Genomic DNA, 19775 nt, shown 5'->3' on the forward strand with positions numbered 1-19775 from the left:
CTGATGCCCTTATCTATCTATCTCTGTCTTAAAGACACTGAGTGATTTGGCCTCCACAGCCTTCTGCGGCAAAGAGTTCCACAGATTCACCACCCTCTGGCTGAAGAAATTCCTCATCTCTGTTTTAATGGATCATCCCTTTAGTCTGAGATTGTGTCCTCTGCTTCTAATTTTTCCTACAAGTGGAAACATACCCCCAGATACCAGGACACTTGTTAGTATAAACATTGCTGGAAGCGGGCTACCTAGGGAAGGGAAACTGTGCAGGCCTCAATGGCGACTGTTGGAGGAGGTATGCTCCCCCTGGACAAGACAGGGAAAAAAAATGGGAGTAGGATCTAGTCATAGAGATAGGGGGAGGACTGCGGATCAAAGCAATACACAGGTGAACTTCACCTCCGCGTGCGCAGGGCTAGGCCTTACGCAGCTAAAGGTGATGAACAAACCTAAGAGCCCAAATGAGTGTGTTCTTTCGGGAAGTGGAGGACAAATGTGAACGGTGCCAGGGAGGCCCGACCAACCACACCCACATTGTAGGAGCAGTTTCAAGACCTGTGTATTGAGTCGGCTTCCAGGTGGGCTTTTCTCCTGTGGCTCAACTCAGTACAAAGAGCAGCAGACACATTAGCAATCTGAAGACGGTTTAATTTCCAACAAGCTTGCATTCATGTACATGAGAGATAAGACCTGGATAGCTGCCAAGGTCCTTCTACAGAACAAAGACACAAACTCAGCACATATACAACTTTCAAAAATTAATAGCCCTTCCCAGTTGGACACGATCTAATCCCTGAAGTTGCTATGTTTAAACTTAACCAATAGAATCGCAAGCAATGTTTAAACTTCACCCAATAGAATTGCAAGCAATGTTTAAACTTCACTCAATAGAATCGCAAGCAACCCATGATTGATGCCAGGATCTTCATCCTGACAGCCACGTACAATATCAGCATCCTGTGCTGATTGTTTGTGAGAAACAGAACAACAGAACCAGCACCCTGGATTGGTTCACTATTGATTACTTATTACTGCTATGTCCTAAAAATGCATGTTTAATGGTTAATAATGATTACTCGGTACTCTTCCTATAATTCATCTCAATCCTTCGTAAAGTAACATATGTAAAGCTACTCTAGTGGCATGCTAACTATTCAGTTTTAAGAGGTATCATCGCTGAAACCCCCCTTCAGTCCCCCCTTTTGGCCCTTGGCTAGCCCAAGAACAGGCCATCAAAGAGACATACAGAATTTGTTGGCGTCTGGCCTAGGTGTGGAATGGACAACGGGCAAGAACCATAACAGTTTCTCTTTAACTAGGGGGCGACAGTCTGTCTGCCATTCCCTGATGCGGCGCCTGAGGCAACAGAGCGTGATAAAAAAGACAAGCAATATAAACAGCTGCAAAATTACAACAACGTGCGATATAATACATTTCTTTGGATGGATATTGGTATTCAGTCCCCAATTGCATATTTTAGAGAAAAAGTTCTGTGACTGAAACAGTTCCGCAGCCTTCTCGGCGTGAGTCTGGATGAGCTCCCGCTCCTTGTTCCAGAGGTGGTCAATTTGCGTTGCCTCCTTCTTAAGTCCTTCCCAGTCGGCCCGCATGTGAGGGATGTGTGGAAGTCCCTTTTGGACGTATCGGTGAATCCGTTGGTCATCGTCAGTTCGCTCGATGTCATCTGCTTCCACGATGGACTCACCCCTGTATGGAGTCAGTTCATGTCGGCCAATGGTAATAGACTCGGATAAATTGCTTAGAACAACATTATGCACAGGCAATTCACACACACAATGCCATGCTTGGTATAATTGTGGGATGATGATGTCACAATGTAGTGGTTGTCCAAGTATTGAGCACTATTAAACACAGTCTGATTGTTTACTTCGACCGTTACCGTGCAGTTCTCATACGTGTACCCGCAGTAATCTTCCGTACTAATGGTTCTCTCTGGGCACAACCAGTTATTTCCCCTACCCCCTTTGCATACCCGGAGGTGGATAGAGAATATCCTACCTGCCCTTTGGATTGTATGTGCAGGGACAGTTTAACTAACACACCATTCCCACAGTGTCCCAAGTTGTTCATCTGAAGAAGTTCATGAGTACTGTTCTCCCCTGCACTGGGAATATGCAACATCATTCCCACTGGGAGGGTGTGGTTATCATTGGCAAAGGGAACACGATTGGCCAATGTCAACTCCCTCAGATGTTCAGGAGCTTGGTGGGCAGTTTTGACCCAAGCCTTCAATTGATCATTGCTCACCCAATCAGGTACTCGGTGTGCAGCCAGCTGGAGTAGGTTGGCCTGAAGGCTTTGTAATAAGTATGTTGCATACATATTACATGCCTGCATGCGGTACACCGCCTTCGAGATAGCACTCCGTCTATCAATTAACTTATTAATCGTGGTCTGATATGGTTGCAACTGTTTAAGTTCTCTCCACACAAGCTGACTGACTTGCTGGCTAAGGTCTGTAGCCGTTTCGGCATCCTGGTATATGTCCTTAACTACAGCTCTCATTTGCCCTTTCATAACCTCAATCTCCTCACTTATCTCAGCAATGTCAAGGGCATTGACAGTCGAAACTCCTGTCCCATAACCTCCAACCACCAGTTCCACTATGCCTCTCTGTCGTCGCTTACGTGTTGCCAATCCACTCCCATCCAAAATCTCCCTTTCCAAGGCTTCAAACAATCCTTGCCCATAGCAATAGGCTGACAAGTGGAGACTGGTGAGATTAACCATAGCGTTCACAAGTTCATATCCAGGTATCATCGTCACTAATTCGTCAGAGGGCGTCAGAACTAACCCGTGCCCCATCGTGTGGCTAGTGATATGCTCATCACATTCGGGCTCAGGGGTTGTCCTTGGATTTGCGGTTGTACTCGAGCCGAAGCTCGCCGGTGTCACAGTGGTGGAGGTAGTCTTCTGCCTGGTCCCCACACGTATCGGGTGGGGTCCTTGCTTCCTACAACATCCTACCCGATTCTCGGACTCGCGTGCTGACTAGCTGCCTACTGCAGTTCCCTGATACAAAGCTGTTAATCTGTCACGTATCATCTCATGATTTTCAGTATGGTTAGGTGCCTGGCAGGGATTTATGCAGTGAATTTCCAGACGGTCCCCTATTACTTGATATGTCACAATGGGGCGATTTGGGCCATCGATGGCATTTAACATTCTCTGATCGGTCATTTTAAAAAACAATGTAATCTTCCCTGGGGGCAAAGGTCCTGCATCCTAGCTTTCCGTATCACCTGCAATTCCCTTGATCCTGGGTTCCCAACTGATATAGGGCCTAGGTATTTCGGAATTGCAAGTAATTCATAAAAGCTGCCCCGCAGGAACGTACAGAGTCCCGTTTCTGCATACATCCTGAGTCCCATCATAATAAAAAACATTTACCACTCCTCCCCTTTTCATCTCCCGTAACATTTACAGCAGCCGGACGCACCCGTGTGACATTGGTATACATGCGATCATTGGTTCTTCTATCCGCAATATCCGGCGTCTTCCGTGTCTCTGGCGAGGTGGTCGATGTTGATGGCTGCAACCAGAAATGAAGTGGGGCTCCAACGTGTACTAGCAATAGAATTCTATGGGAATAAACAAACATCTTCCGGCGCTCAATTAGCATGATACCATTTGCATCATCTTCACTCTTTCCTCGTATTTGTCCAATATCCTGAGCCACTCTGGCGGCCCATCTACAAATCCAGATAAGTCCCATTCCAAGTGCAATGCCATGGCTACCCCCCCCCCGCTCCTTGGGTTCGCTGACCCACCAGAGGGATATCTCAATCCTTGTGACTCATGAGGATATGGTTTCAACTGCATCCAGTGCCACCACCGCAGACCGGGTTTCTTGTCTATTAAGGCACATCGAACCCCTAGTCCCTTTTTACCGGTCATGAGTTTGACCATTACTCTAACCCCTGGTGTTGGTAGTTTTGGGGTATTACTTCCAGTCAGGTTGGTCCAATCTCTATGTTGTTGCTGTGCAATTGCCTGACCCTTAAGGGCATGCAGGCAGTTCACCAGATCTTGCATGCATTGGAGTACAGTTCCTTTGCTTATCTCAAGTTCCGTCCTTCCAGTTATCACCTCCTCCAAGAGGCGCATTGCTCTCCCTGCCATTAACTCAAAAGGGGTTAAACCCGTCCCCCACGGGGAAGTGGCTCTTTTGTCGCAACAATATTGCCGGCAAGGCCCATATCCAATTATTCCCTTCCTGCAATATAGCTTTGGCCAGGCTGTTTTTTAAGGTCCATGTTCATCCGCTCTAACCATTCCCCAGCTTTGAGGATGGTATGGGATGTGGAATCTTTGCCGGATCCCCAAAACCTTACAAGCGTCCTTCATGACTTTTCCTGTGAAATGGGCCCCTTGGTCAGAATCTAGTTAAAGTGCCCCCCCCCCCCCCCCCCCCCCCCCCCCCCCCCCCCCCCCCCGCACTGCAATTCGCATACCGCTGCACCGGTCCACATCAGACACCATTTCCCTGGCCCTACACTCATCCCTAGAGCATCTCGAAAACAAGGACTCCTACATTAGACTCCTATTTATTGACTACAGCTCCGCACCAACACCACAATCCCAGCCAAGCTCATATCAAAGCTCCAAAACCTAGGATTTGGCTCCCCACTCTGCAACTGGATCCTCGATTTCCTGACCAACAGACCACAATCAGTAAGAATGAACAACAACACCTCCTCCACAATAGTCCTCAACACCGGCGCCCCGCAAGGCTGCGTACTCTACTCTACTCCCTGTACACACACGACTGCGTGGCAAAACTTGGTTCCAACTCCATCTACAAGTTTGCTGACGATACGACCATAGTGGGCCGGATCTCGAATAACGATGAGTCCGAATACAGGAGGGAGATAGAGAACCTAGTGGAGTGGTGTAGCGACAGCAATCTCTCCCTCAATGCCAGCAAAACTAAAGAGCTGGTAATTGACTTCAGGAAGCAAAGTACTGTACACACCCCTGTCAGCATCAACGGGGCCAAGGTGGAGATGGTTAGCAGTTTCAAATTCCTAGGGGTGCACATCTCCAAAAATCTGTCCTGGTCCACCCACGTATGTATGGGGAGAAGGCAAGTTGGCTCAACAAAGAACAAAGAACAAAGAAATGTACAGCACAGGAACAGGCCCTTCGGCCCTCCAAGCCCGTGCCGACCATACTGCCCGACTAAACTACAATCTTCTACACTTCCTGGGTCCGTATCCTTCTATTCCCATCCTATTCATATATTTGTCAAGATGCCCCTTAAATGTCCCTATCGTCCCTGCCTCCACTACCTCCTCCGGTAGTGAGTTCCAGGCACCCACTACCCTCTGCGTAAAAAACTTGCCTCGTACATCTACTCTAAACTTTGCCCCTCTCACCTTAAACCTATGCCCCCTAGTAATTGACCCCTCCACCCTGGGGAAAAGCCTCTGACTATCCACTCTGTCTATGCCCCTCATAATTTTGTATACCTCTATCAGGTCGCCCCTCAACCTCCTTCGTTCCAGTGAGAACAAACCGAGTTTATTCAATCGCTCCTCATAGCTTATGCCCTCCATACCAGGCAACATTCTGGTAAATCTCTTCTGCACCCTCTCTAAAGCCTCCACATCCTTCTGGTAGTGTGACGACCAGAATTGAACACTATACTCCAAGTGTGGCCTAACTAAGGTTCTATACAGCTGCAACATGACTTGCCAATTCTTATACTCAATGCCCCGGCCAATGAAGGCAAGCATGCCGTATGCCTTCTTGACTACCTTCTCCACCTGTGTAGCCCCTTTCAGTGATCTGTGGACCTGTACTCCTAGATCTCTTTGACTTTCAATACTCTTGAGGGTTCTACCATTCACTGTATATTCCCTACCTGCATTAGCCCTTCCAAAATGCATTACCTCACATTTGTCCAGGTTAAACTCCATCTGCCATCTCTCCGCCCAAGTCTCCAGACAATCTAAATCCTGCTGTATCCTCAGACAGTCCTCATCGCTATCCGCAATTCCACCAACCTTTGTGTCGTCTGCAAACTTACTAATCAGACCAGTTACATTTTCCTCCAAATCATTTATATATACTACAAAGAGCAAAGGTCCCAGCACTGATCCCTGTGGAACACCACTGGTCACAGCCCTCCAATTAGAAAAGCATCCCTCCATTGCTACCCTCTGCCTTCTATGGCCTAGCCAGTTCTGTATCCACCTTGCCAGTTCACCCCTGATCCCGTGTGACTTCACCTTTTGTACTAGTCTACCATGAGGGACCTTGTCAAAGGCCTTACTGAAGTCCATATAGACAACATCTACTGCCCTACCTGCATCAATCATCTTAGTGACCTCCTCGAAAAACTCGATCAAGTTAGTGAGACACGACCTCCCCTTCACAAAACCGTGCTGCCTCTCACTAATACGTCCATTTGCTTCCAAATGGGAGTAGATCCTGTCTCGAAGAATTCTCTCCAGTAATTTCCCTACCACTGAAGTAAGGCTCACCGGCCTGTAGTTCCCGGGATTATCCCTGCCACCCTTCTTAAACAGAGGAACAACATTGGCTATTCTCCAGTCCTCCGGGACATCCCCTGAAGACAGCGAGGATCCAAAGATTTCTGTCAAGGCCTCAGCAATTTCCTCTCCAGCCTCCTTCAGTATTCTGGGGTAGATCCCATCCGGCCCTGGGGACTTATCTACCTTAATATTTTTTAAGACACCCAACACCTCGTCTTTTTGGATCACAATGTGACCCAGGCTATCTACACCCCCTTCTCCAGACTCAACATCTACCAATTCCTTCTCTTTGGTGAATACTGATGCAAAGTATTCATTTAGTACCTCGCCCATTTCCTCTGGCTCCACACATAGATTCCCTTGCCTATCCTTCAGTGGGCCAACCCTTTCCCTGGCTACCCTCTTGCTTTTTATGTAAGTGTAAAAAGCCTTGGGATTTTCCTTAACCCTATTTGCCAATGACTTTTCATGACCCCTTCTAGCCCTCCTGACTCCCTGCTTAAGTTCCTTCCTACTTTCCTTATATGCCACACAGGCTTCGTCTGTTCCCAGCCTTTTAGCCCTGACAAATGCCTCCTTTTTCTTTTTGACGAGGCCTACAATATCATTCGTCATCCAAGGTTCCCGAAAATTGCCGTATTTGTCTTTCTTCCTCACAGGAACATGCCTGTCCTGTATTCCTATCAACTGACACTTGAAAGCCTCCCACATGTCAGATGTTGATTTGCCCTCAAACATCCGCCCCCAATCTATGCTCTTCAGTTCCCGCCTAATATTGTTATAATTAGCCTTCCCCCAATTTAGCACATTCATCCTCGGACCACTCTTATCCTTGTCCACCAGTACTTTAAAACTTACTGAATTGTGGTCACCTATCTGCTCCTCTATCTCCCGCTGGCTGTTGGGAGGCCTGTAGTATACCCCCAACATTGTGACTGCACCCTTCTTATTCCTGATCTCTACCCATATAGCCTCACTGCCCTCTGAGGTGTCCTCTCGCTGTATAGCTGTGATACTCTCCTGAACAAGTAGCGCAACTCCGCCTCCCCTTTTACATCCCCCTCTATCCCGCCTGAAACATCTAAATCCTGGAACGTTTAGCTGCCAATCCTGCCCTTCCCTCAACCAGGTCTCTGTAATGTTCCTGGCATATCAACTGAGGAAATGGGAGGCAGATGGGGGGGGATTGTCCAGATTAGGGCATGGGATGGGAGGCTTGCCTCGGATCAGGAGAAGGTGAATGAGGTGTTTAGGTCCTTCTAACAAAAGGTTGTACAGGTCCAAACCGTCTTGGGATGGGAGGGAATGGTGGAGTTCCTGAGGGTGTTGGAGTTTCCGAAGGTGGGGGAGGAGTTACAGGAAGAATTAGAAGCTCCACTGGAGTTGGAAGAGATCAAGGAGGCACTGAAATTGATGCAGTCGGGGAAGGCACCTGGACCCGATAGGTTCGTAGTGGAATTCTGTAAAACATTTGTAGACCAGCTGGCCCCTTTCTTGTTGATGGTGAGGGACTCCTTGGAGAGAGGTGCTCTGCCACAGACGATGGGGCAGGCGTTCATTCCTCTGCTCCTGGAGGAGGACAGACTGCGGGCCATATCACCGATATCCCTGTTAATTGTTGATGCGGAGCTTCTAGCTAAGGTTTTGGCATTAAGCCTTATGTCCTGGAGGTGGTGGGAAAAGACCAAACGGGGTTTGTAAAGAGGCAGAGGTTGACAGCAAACGTGAGGCAAATGTTAAATGTGGTGCTTATCCCGGGAGAGGGCTGGGTTCCGGAGGTCATAATTTTGCTTGATGTGGAGAACACATTCGACCGAGTAGAGTGGTACTATTGTTTGTGATACAAGAGAAATTTGGATACGGCTTCATAGTCTGGATGTGGCTGTTCTATGCAGACCCATTTGCCAGTGTTTGCGCTAACAAAGTGACTTCTGAGCCCTTTCAACTATATCGGGGCACCAGACAGGGATGTCTGATGTCCCCTTTGTTGTTTACGTTAGCAATAGAGCCACTAGCCATGACGCTGAAAGCTTGGTACGGAATCATTAGAGGAGGGGTGGAGCACAGGATGTCGATATAAGCCGATGATTTGCTATTATGTTAGGTATCTGGAGGCATCAGTGGGAAACATTATGTCATGATATACATCAGCATATCATGGTGCAATCACACACACACTGACATACTGATGGGCATACAGTAGGACCAACCAGCATACACAACATCGCAGCCAATCACCAGTGAGAGCACACGCACTATAAAGACAGGGGACACCAGAGTTCCCGCTCATTCTAGCAGCAGCCAGCTCAGAGCACAGAGCTCACAGCCTGCCTCTCAGACATTCACCATATGCTGAGTGCCTCACCTAGATAGTGATAGGACAGGGTCCACAGATAAGCTGGTAATGCACGTACCCAAGCTTACAGTATGTTATTACAGTTGAGTTGTTAATAAAATAGAGTTACACCAACTCCAGCCGTGTTGACCTGTTTGTGGACCAGAACACCCAACACGACACATTATGGGGACCTTGTAGTGTTTTGGGTCCTTTTCTGGCTATAAGCTTAATATAGGAAAGAGCAAATATTTGGTGGGTTGACATTGCTGCTAGCAGGAAGTCATTTTCGGTATTTGGGAGTCTAGATAGCAAGGAACTGGGGAAGGTTAAAGCACATCTGCAAAGATGGGACAGTCTCCCACTATCCCTAGGGGACTGAGTGAAATCGGTTAAGAATATCTTGCTGACATTTTTATTTGAATGTCCCCGGTGTTCCTGCCCAAGGCATTTTTCAGAGAGATCGACCGGCTTGTGACCGGGTTTATTTGGGCGGGAAAGGGCCCGAAGATCAGGCTCCAGAGGGAGAGACAGCAGGGTGTGTGGCCTTGCCAAACTTTCAATATTACTATTGGGTGGCCAATGCTGAAAAACTGCTAGAGTCGTGCGGGAATTCGAGGAGCTGTAGGTCTGGGTGGAAGCAGAGTCTGTGAAGGGGGCGAGCCTGAGGGCGTCGGTAACGGTCCGCTCCTGGTGGTGCCAAAGAAACACTCGTCTAACCCGGTGGTAGTCGCCAGGTTAAAAATTGGGAAGCGACTCCGTCAACACTTCAATTTGAAGGCTGCCTCGAGGCTAGCTCCCATCTGTGCAAACCAATTGTTCGAGCCCAGGTCGGATGTGAAATTTAGGGAGTGCAAGGAAAAGGGGTTGGAGAAGGTGGGAGATTTATTTTTAGAGGGTCGGTTCACGAGCCTGGGGGAACTGAAGGAAAAATATGGGCTTCCGGATGCTGATGGGTTCAGGTATCTCCAGGTGCATAGCTGAGTGAAAAGGTACTTTCCAGCCTTCCCGGTGAAGCAGCCTTTTACCTTGCACAAGTGGATTTTATCCTGCTCAGGATTGGAGATAGCCAGTATGTCGGGCATATACCAGCGAATGGTGGTGGGGGAGACATGCTTGGTTGAGGATGTGAAGACAAGGTGGGGAGAGGAGCTGGGGCCAATCCTGGAAGAGGACGTTTGGAGCGAGACACTGAGGAGGATGATTGCAACCTTGTCTTGTGCGAGGCAGAGTCTCATCTAGGTAGAAAATATTTTATTGGAGCATTTGTAATTTTCACAGCTTAACACATTCACATCTCTTAAACAACCGCATGGGCCAACACATGAAAAATAAGAAAAAGAAAGCAACCTAAAGAACAACGCCCCCTACTCCCCCCCGCCCTATTCCCTAGCTATATTCTCTGTCCCGTTGTAACATTACCATGCCTCCTGTGTTCCTTCCCCCCCCCTCCCCTTTTTCCATCCCCCCCTTACTGCTAACATTCAGTTCTCTTTGAAGTAGTCTATGAATGGCTGCCATCTCAGGGCGGAACCCTTGAATTGATCCTCTCAAAGCAAATTTAATTTTCTTCAGACTGAGAAACCCTGCCACATCGCTGACCCACACTCCTGACTTTGGCGGCTCCGAGTCCCTCCATCCCAGCAAAATTCTCCGGGCCACCAGGGAGGAGAAGGCCAGAACATTGGCCTCCCTCCCCCCTCTCTTGGCCCCCGGATCCTCCGATACCCTAAGTATTGCCAATTGTGAACTCGGAGTTACCCTTCCTTCCTGGACCTCTGCCACAAATCCCTGCCAGAATCCCCTCAATTTCGGACATGCCCAAAACATGCACACGGTTTGCCGGCTATCCCCACACCGCCCACAGCTGTCCTCCACCTCCTCAAAGAACCTGCTCATCCAGGCTGCCATCATGTGGGCCCTGTGGACCACCTTGAACTGGATCAAGCTAAGTCTGGCACACGATGAAGATGAATTGACTCTCCAGGGCTTTTTCCCACAGCTCGAATTCTATCTCCCCACCCAGCTCCTCTTCCCACTCCCTCTTCACCTCCCTGATAGGGGTCCCTTCCCAGTCCATCAACTCCTTGTATATCTCCGAGACCCTCTACTCTCCAACCTCTGTTTTTGACATCACCTTATCGTGTAACCCCCTCAGGGAGAGACAAGGGAAGCCAGGAACCTGCCTCCGGACAAAATCCCGTACCTGGAGATACCAAAACCCGTTCCCGGTCGGCAACTGAAACTCCTTCTCTAATGCCTCCAAGGTAGGGAAACTCTCCTGAATGAATAGGTCCCCAAATCTCTCAATCCCTGCCCGCCGCCATCCCCTATAGCCCCCATCCAGTCCCCCTGGGGCAAATGTTACAAATTGTTACAAATCGGTGACCACATGAATGCCCCCCTCCAATCTTATGTGTTGCCTCCCTCCAATCTTATGTGTTGCCTCCATTGCCCCCAAACCCTAAGAGCTGCCACCATCAAAGGGCTTGTAGAGTATGACGAAAATGGCAGGGGCCCCGTCAGTAAGGCCTCCAAACTTCTCCCCTTATAGAATGCCGCTTCCACTCGCTCCCACACCGACCCGTCGCCCACTACTCACTTCCTGACCATCGATATGTTGGCCGCCCAGTAATAATTAATAAAGCTCGGGAGTGCCCTCTTTACTCTCGGAGTTTTACCCACCCACACAAAACCCAATATCGGCGCGTTCATTTTCCTGAAAAAAGCCTTTGGGATAAAAATCGGAAGACATTGAAAAAAGAAGAGCAGTCTCGGAAGGACCATCATCTTTACCGACTGGACCCTCCCCGCCAGCGTCAGTGGGAGCATGTCCCATCTGCGAAAATCCCTTTTCATTTGATCTACTGCTTTGCTCAGATTTAACTTATGAAGCTGCCCCAAATCCTTAGCCACTTGAATCCCCAGATATCTAAAGCTCCTCTCAACCACTCTGAACAGCAACTCCCTCAGTCTCCTTTCCTGCCCCCGTGCCTGGATCACGAACATCTCGCTCTTTCCCATATTTAACTTGCAATCTGAAAATTGCCCAAATTCTCCAATATCTCCATGATTTCGGCCATCCCCCCACGGGGTCTGTGACCCGCCCCCCGCCCACCCCTCACTTTCCCCCGCCAAGCATTTGATGATCTAAGGGCCATTGCCAAGGGCTCTAACGCCAGGGCAAACAGTAATGGAGAGAGAGGACATCCTGTCTTGTCCCCCTGCAGAGACTAAAATATGCTGACCGGATTCGGTTGGTTCTTTCATTTGCCACCGGGACCTGATATAACAGCCGGACCCAATCTACAAGTCCCTGCCCGAACCCAAACCTGCCTAAAATATCCCATAGGTTCTTCCGCTCCACCCGGTCGAAAGCCTTCTCCGCATGCATGGCTACTGCCACCTCAACATTGTGCCCCTCCGCTGGCATCATTATAACATTAAGAAGCCGTCTAATATTGGATGTCCGGTGCCTGCCCTTCACAAATCCAGTCTGATCCTCCCCGATTACCTCCGGGACGCAATCCTCTATTCTGGTGGCCAAGATCTTTGCCAGCAATTTAGCATCAACGTTCAGCAGGGAAATTGGCCTGTACGATCCACAGCTCTCTGGGTCCTTATCTCGCTTGAGAGAAATTGAGATGAAAGAAATTGATGCCTGTGATAACGTTGGGGGGAGTACTCCCAGCTCCCAAAGCTCGTTAAAAGCCTTAACCAGGAGCGGCCCCAGTAACCCAGAGAACTTCTCATAAATTTCCACTGGGAATCCGTCAGGTCCCAGGGCCTTACCCGATTGCATCACCCCCAACCCATCTATCACCACCCCGAGCCAAATTGGGCCTCCCAAGTCTTCCACCAGCTCCTCATCTACCTTCAGGAACTCCAGCCTCTAGGAATTGATTCATACCCTCCTCCCCAGCTGGGGGTTCCGACTCATATTACCAACTGTAAAATTCAAGGAACACGTCATTAACCGCCCCTGGGTCTATCACTACCTTCCCTCTCATATCCTTTATTTTCCCTATTTCTCTCTCCGCCTCCAGCTTCCTCAGCTGATGTGCCATCATCCTGCTAGCTTTCTCCCCATATTCTTATATTGCCCCTTTTGCCCTCCTCAGATGTCCCTCCGCCTTACCTGCAGAAAGGAGCCTAAATCCAATTGGAGTCTCTGACGCTCCCTCAGGAGCTCCTCCTTCGGAGACTCTGCATACCTCCTGTCTGAAGTGTTGGGTGCTCTGACGAACCAACACGGTTGTGATTGGTACAACACAGTTTTATTCCATTAAACTATTTATACATCAGCCTTGGTACTCAGCACATTGTGACTGTGTGAGTGTCTTGCTTTGACGTCCTGGCCCTGTGCCGTCTCCAGATGGACTGCCCAGGAAGTGTCGTGTTTCTTGTTTTATACTGTGTCTGCTCTTGTCTGTGATTGGCTGTCGTGTTATGTGTGCTAATTGGTCCGTTGCTCTGTCTATCATTATGTATGTGTTATGATGTATGTTTGAATATCATGACATCCCCCCTTTTTTACAAGATTATGTGCCTAGGTGGTTATAAATATAAATGTGTCCTGAGTGCAGCTAAATGTGTGTGCGTAATATTTACATCATGTACATGGGGCTTAACTATATACAAGGGGGCGATGTCAGGTGTGACATGCTAACGAGGTTGTACCATAACAAAAAGAAGAACAACATGGAAATTTGGAACGATCAAACGAGGCCTGTAACGAGAAAACAGAGACATGTTGTAAAACAGTGGTTGCAAAAGTTCAACGTGTGAACAGTCTCATAAGTCCAGTCTAGTAGGTGGGCGACGAATTCGGGTTGACTGACTCAAGGGTGGATCGAGAACCACCGGCTGAGGTGTGGGCCTGGCCACGGGCGGCGACAGAAGGGGCATGGTATACGGCAGCTCCACGAAGTCGCTATCAGGAACCAGTGGAGGACATGGCGTTTGTGTCGGGTGCCGTTGCGAGCGTGGAAGTAAGCGAAGGACTCGGCGATTGCGCCTACGCACGGATCCATCAGGCATGCGTACCAGGAACGAGCGGGGAGCCACGCGTCGGAGAACTTCGGCAGGTGCTGACCAGCCACCGTCTGGTGGGGGGGATGCGGACGTTGTCTCCAGGGGCCAGGGAGGGAAGATCAGTTGCCCGTGTGTCGTACGATCTCTTCTGGCGACCGCGCTGCAGTTGCATCCTATGCAGTACCGGAGCATGGTCTATTGTTGATGCCAGGATGGAAGGCACAGCGGTTCTGAGGGCGCGACCCATCAGCAGCTGTGCTGGTGAGAGACCAGTGGCTAGTGGGGCCAAGCGATAGGCCAGCAGGGCGAGGCAGAAGTCCGACCCGGCAGCAGCAGCCTTGCAGAGGAGCCGCTTGGCAATGTGAATGCCCTTCTCCGCCTTTCCATTTGACTGCGGGAGCAGAGGGCTGGACGTCACATGTGTGAAGCCATACGAAGCAGCAAAGGACGACCATTCCTGGCTGGCAAAACAGGGCCCATTGTCCGACATGACAGTCATCGGAATGCCGTGGCGAGCAAAGGTGTCTTTGCAGGCCCTGATGACAGCAGACGACGTCAAATCGTGCAGGCGTATGACTTCAGGGTAGTTTGAGAAGTAGTCAACTATGATGACATAGTCCCTGCCGAACGCATGAAACAGGTCGACACCCACCTTCGCCCAGGGGGACGTCACCAGCTCATGGGGCAGAAGCGTCTCCGGAGGTTGCGCCGGCTGAAACCTTTGGCAGGTTGTACAGTTGAGCATCATGTTGGCAATATCGTCACTGATGCCCGGCCAGTATACCGCCCCTCGGGCCCTCCGTCTGCACTTCTCGACCTCCAAGTGGCCTTTGTGTAGTTGGTCGAGAACCAGCTGGCGCATGATGTGCGGAATCACAATCCGGTCCAGCTTCAGAAGGACACCATCAATGATGGCTAGGTCGTCTCGTACATTGTAGAACTGCGGGCACTGCCTTTGAGCCATCCTCCCGTCATGTGGCGCATCACTCGCTGCAGAAGGAGGTCGGCGCAGTCTCTCGGCGGATAGGGGCCATACTGGAGTCGTCAGCCGGCAGATTTGCCACTGTGAAAGCCACCTGTGCCTCGACCTGACATACGAACCCCTCCGCATCTGGCGGCGTGCTCACTGCTCTGGATAGGGCATCCGCCACGCTGAGGTCCTTCCCTGGAGTGTAGACCAGTTGGAAGTCGTACCTCCTGAGTTTAAGTAGGATGCGCTGGAGGCGAGGGGTCATCTCGTTCAGGTCCTTGTTTATTATGCTGACCAGGGATGGTGGTCAGTTTCCACAGTGAACCGGGGAAGACCATATACATAATCATGGAACTTGTCTAAACCGGTTAGCAAGCCCAGGCACTCTTTTTCGATCTGCGCGTAGCGCTGCTCTGTGGGGGTCATGGCCCGCGATGCATAGGCAACTGGGGCCCATGATGCCGTGTCATCCCGCTGCAGGAGCACTGCTCCAATGCCGGATTGGCTGGCATCAGTTGAGATTTTGGTGGCAAGAGACATGTCAAAAAACGCCACACTGGTGCAGTGGTGAGTTTGCGTTTGAGCTCCTCCCATTCCAACTGGTGTGTGTGTTGCCACTGGAACTCTGTGGATTTTCTGACGAGGTGGCGCAGAGTCGTCATGTGGAGGCAAGGTTGGCAATGAACTTCCCCAGGAAGTTGACCATGCCAAGGAAGCGTAGGACAGCTTTCTTGTCGGCCGGCTGCGGCATGGCTGTGATGGCGCTCACCTTGTCTGCATCCGGACGGACCCCTGACCGGGAGATATGGTCCCCCAGGAACTTCAACTCGGTCTGGCCAAAGGAGCACTTGGCTCGGTTGAGGCGCAGGCCGTTTTCCCGTATGCGGGCAAAAACGCATTGGAGACGATATATGTACTCCTGCGGTGTGGTGGACCAGATGATGACATCGTCCACATACACGCGCACCCCTTCGATGCCTTCCATCATCTGCTCCATGATTCTATGGAAGACCTCGGATGCCGAGATGATGCCAAATGGCATCCAGTTGTAGCAGAACCTGCCGAAAGGGGTGTTGAAGGTGCATAGCTTTCGGCTGGACGGGTCCAGTTGGATCTGCCAAAACCCCTTAGAAGCATCCAGTTTCGTGAATATCTTCGCCTGGGCCATTTCACTGGTGATCTCCTCCCATTTGGGTACGGGATAATGTTCCCTCATAATATTATTATTGAGGTCTTTGGGGTCAATACAGATATGGAGCTCGCCGGAGGGCTTCTTGACACACACCATGGAGCTGACCCATGGCGTGGGCTCCGTGACCCTGGATAGGACCCCTGGGTCCTGGAGATCCTGCAGCTGCTGCTTGAGGCGGTCTTTAAGTGGCGCAGGAACCCTGCGAGGTGCGTGAACGACCGGGATGGCGTCCGGTTTGAGGCGAATTCGGTAGGTGTATGGCAGTGTTCCTATGCCCTCGAATGCCTCCTGGTTGTGGGCGAGGAGCGATTGGAGCTGTGCGTTGAACTCTGCATCCGGGAAGTCAGACGTGCCGTCTGGAGAGAGAGAGAGTGGATTTGTTGCACAAGGTGGAGAGCCTTGCATGCCTGTGCGCCCAGCAGGGAGTCCTTCGATGAGCCGACTATCTCGAACGAGAGTGTGGCTGTGTATGTGTCGTGTGTCACCTGGAGCTGGCAGGATCCCATGGCCGGGATAACGTTCCCGTTGTAGTCGACCATCTTGCACCGGGATGGCTGGATTGGTGGTCTGACCTTCATGGCTTGGAAGGCTGACCATGCTATGAGGTTGGCAGAGGCGCCAGTGTCCAGGCGGAAAGTGATCGGCGATCGGTTGACCGTCAGGGTGGCACTCCATTCATCGCCCGGATTGATGGTGTTGACCCGGTTCCCATCAATGACCGCAACCCGGAAGGCGTCTTGGTCATCTGTGTCATCGGTTTGGATGTCATGATGTGGAGGCTGAATGGTCCGCACGTTCCTGCGAGGTTGTCGGAGATGTGGAAGATTAACAGGTTGAGCCGCTAGACTGTAGGCAGCGTAGTGGCCCATCTTGCCACAGCGTAGGCATTGTCGGGTTTTTGCAGGACATTGCCCTTTTAAATGTGCAGCTCCACAGTTGCCGCACGTCGTGATGTCATGCCACCATTCGTTACGCCACTGCGCATGCGCAGTTCGGTCTTGCGTCGGGCGCGCCTGCGCAGCACGTGTTGCCGTAGGTCTTGGCGCGCATAAACGCGGGAGGCCTTGAAAAGCGCGCAAAACGGCCACCCTCGTCCGGGCCGCGGGCCGGGAGAAACTCGATTGCCTGGACACGTTCGGCCTCGTGGGTGGCCTGGCTTGCCGATTCGGTCGCGTGGGACCCCCTCCGTGCCGATTCGGTCACCTGAAATTGGGCATAGCGGCTAGTCGCATTCTCATGCGGGACACAGGCTTCAACTGCAGATGCTAAGGTCAGGCCTTTTATTTTTAGAAGCTGCTGGCGTAGGCCGCCGGAGGCAACGCCAAAAACGATCTGGCCCCGGATCATGGACTCTGAGGTGGTGTCGTAACCACAGGACTGCGCGAGTATGCGGAGGTGCGTCAGGAAGGACTGAAAGAGCTCATCCTTACCTTGCAGGCGCTGCTGAAAGACATACCTCTCAAAGCTCTCGTTGACCTCAACGTTGAAGTGCTTGTCGAGCTTGAGGAGGACCGTGTCATACTTAGCTTTGTTCTCGCCTTCCGCGAACACCAAGGAGTTGTATACATGGATGGTGTGCTGACCTGCGGTAGTGAGGAGCATGGCAATCTTCGTTTCGTCCGAGGCGCCCTGGTTTTCATTGGCTTGCATGAAGAGTTCGAAGCGCTGCTTGAAGAGCGTCCAATTTGTGCCCAGGTTCCCAGCGACTTGCAACGGCTGCGGTTTGTTGAGGGTGTCCATGGCTCAGGATGGCAGATTTGCTGGTAGGTATCGATTCACTCCTGGTACCATGAAGTGTTGGGTGCTCTGAGGTACAGACGAACCAAGACGGTTGCGATTGGTACAACGCAGTTTTATTCCATTAAACTATTTATACATCAGACTTGGTACTCAGCACGTTGTGACTGTGTGAGTGTCTTGCTTTGAGGTTCTGGCCCTGTGCCGTCTCCAGATGGACTGCCCAGGAAGTGTTGTGTTTCTTGTTTTATACTGTGTCTGCTCTTGTCTGTGATTGGCTGTCGTGTTATGTGTGCTAATTGGTCCGTTGCTCTGTCTATCATTATGTATGTGTTATGATGTATGTTTGAATATCATGACACTGTCCACCTGTAAGATTTCTCCTATCAACCTGTCCAGCTCCGCCCACTCAGTTTTCTCCCTATGGGCTTGAATCAAAATAAATTTCCCTCTGACAACCGCCTTCAATGCCTCCCAAACCACTCCTGCCGCAATCTCTCCCGTATCGTTGTTTTTTTATGTACCCCCGGATGCCCTCCTTCACTCAATCACAGATCTAATTGTCCGCTAGCAGCCCGGCATCTAATCTCCACTGTGCGCACTGAGACTTTCCCGTGCTTGCCTGTAGGTCTACCCAGTGTGGCGCATGGTCTGACACCACAATTGCTGAGTACTCCGTGTCCTCCACCCCCGCTAACAGTGTTTTATCCAGCACAAAGAAATCTATTCTGGAGTATACCTTGTGCACATGGGAGTAAAATGAATATTCCTTGCTCCTTGGCCTCCCAAATCTCCATGGATCCACCCCTCCCATGCGCTCCATGTACCCCGCAATTCCTTCTCAATTGCTGATACTTTCCCTGACCTAGAACTCGACCGGTCCAGTCTCGGATCCAGTACCGTGTTGAAATCACTCCCCATAACCAGCCGGTGCGAGTCCAGGTCAGGGATCTTTCCCAGCACCTTCCTAACAAACGCGACATCATCCCAGTTTGGGGCGTATATATTTACCAGCACCACTGCCATTCCCTCCAGCTTCCCACTGACAATCTAGGTAGTGTTTTGAGCATACTTCACAAAGGCTAGAATGAGTCGGTTTTTCAATGAGGTGGAGGATAGATGTGTTCCGTTCGTGCTCAAAGCTGAAGGGCATCTGGCGGTCCTTGTTTGATACTAAGTTGGGAGTCCTGGGCATGGGGTTGGAGCCTTGCCCACTGGTGGCAATGTCTGGGGTTTCAGATGTGCATGAGCTCCGGGTGGGGGCGAGAACAGATGTCCTGGCCTTTGCCTCGCTTGTGGCAAGGAGACAGATTCTCTCGGGCTGGAGGTTGACTACACCACCAAGCATGCTGGGTGAGTTTATGGAGTTTTTGTATCTCGAGAAGGTCAAGTTACCACAAGAGGGTCAGTGGAAGGGTATTACCGTAGATGGTGGCCGTTTATAATGTAGTTTAAAGATCTGCTCACTGTTGGCTGTTAGGGGAGGGGGGAATAGGGTGGGTGGAGGAGTGGGGTTAGCGGTGAGGTTTTAAAGGGAAGTGGGGGATGAGGGTTTCTTACTGTTTAATTGTTATTCTGTGTTATTGTATGCTTCGTATAAAAATTGTTAAAAATTATAAATTATAATAAAAATATTTAGAAAAACAAACATTGATTTTTACTTTTTAAGGGTTACTTCCAGCTAAAAGCAAATCCAGGAGCTTGGTTGCTTCGATTGCGTGAAGGAAGATCTAGCGATAGCTACCAAATATTAACGTAAGTAGACCCATAGAGAATGCATATTGGATAAAAGCAAATTACTGCGGATGCTGGATTCTGAAACCAAAGAGAAAATGCTGGAAAATCTCAGCAGGTCTGGCAGCATCTGTACGGAGAGAAAAGAGTGCACGTTTCAAGTCCAGATTATCTTTGTCAAAGGCAAATGCATATTACCTGATTTACTTCAAGTTGGTGAACTTTTATTTGTACTTGCACACAAATTATGTTTTA

At 50.2% G+C, this 19775-nt stretch overlaps 1 protein-coding gene across 2 annotated transcripts in view; it reads left to right on the forward strand.

Moving 5' to 3' along the window:
- Positions 1-19554, forward strand: part of LOC140391602 (UDP-glucose:glycoprotein glucosyltransferase 2-like) — a 731169-nt gene extending 711615 nt beyond the window's left edge. For both annotated transcript variants that reach the window (XM_072476257.1, XM_072476258.1), the window contains exon 30: positions 19456-19554. In XM_072476257.1, coding sequence (XP_072332358.1) covers positions 19456-19545 — 90 coding nt within the window. In that variant the 3' untranslated portion in view covers positions 19546-19554. The remainder of the gene's footprint in view (positions 1-19455) is intronic.
- Positions 19555-19775: the final 221 nt, after the last annotated feature.

This window comes from Scyliorhinus torazame, chromosome 15 (genome assembly GCF_047496885.1).
Source record: "Scyliorhinus torazame isolate Kashiwa2021f chromosome 15, sScyTor2.1, whole genome shotgun sequence".
NCBI lineage: Eukaryota > Metazoa > Chordata > Chondrichthyes > Carcharhiniformes > Scyliorhinidae > Scyliorhinus > Scyliorhinus torazame.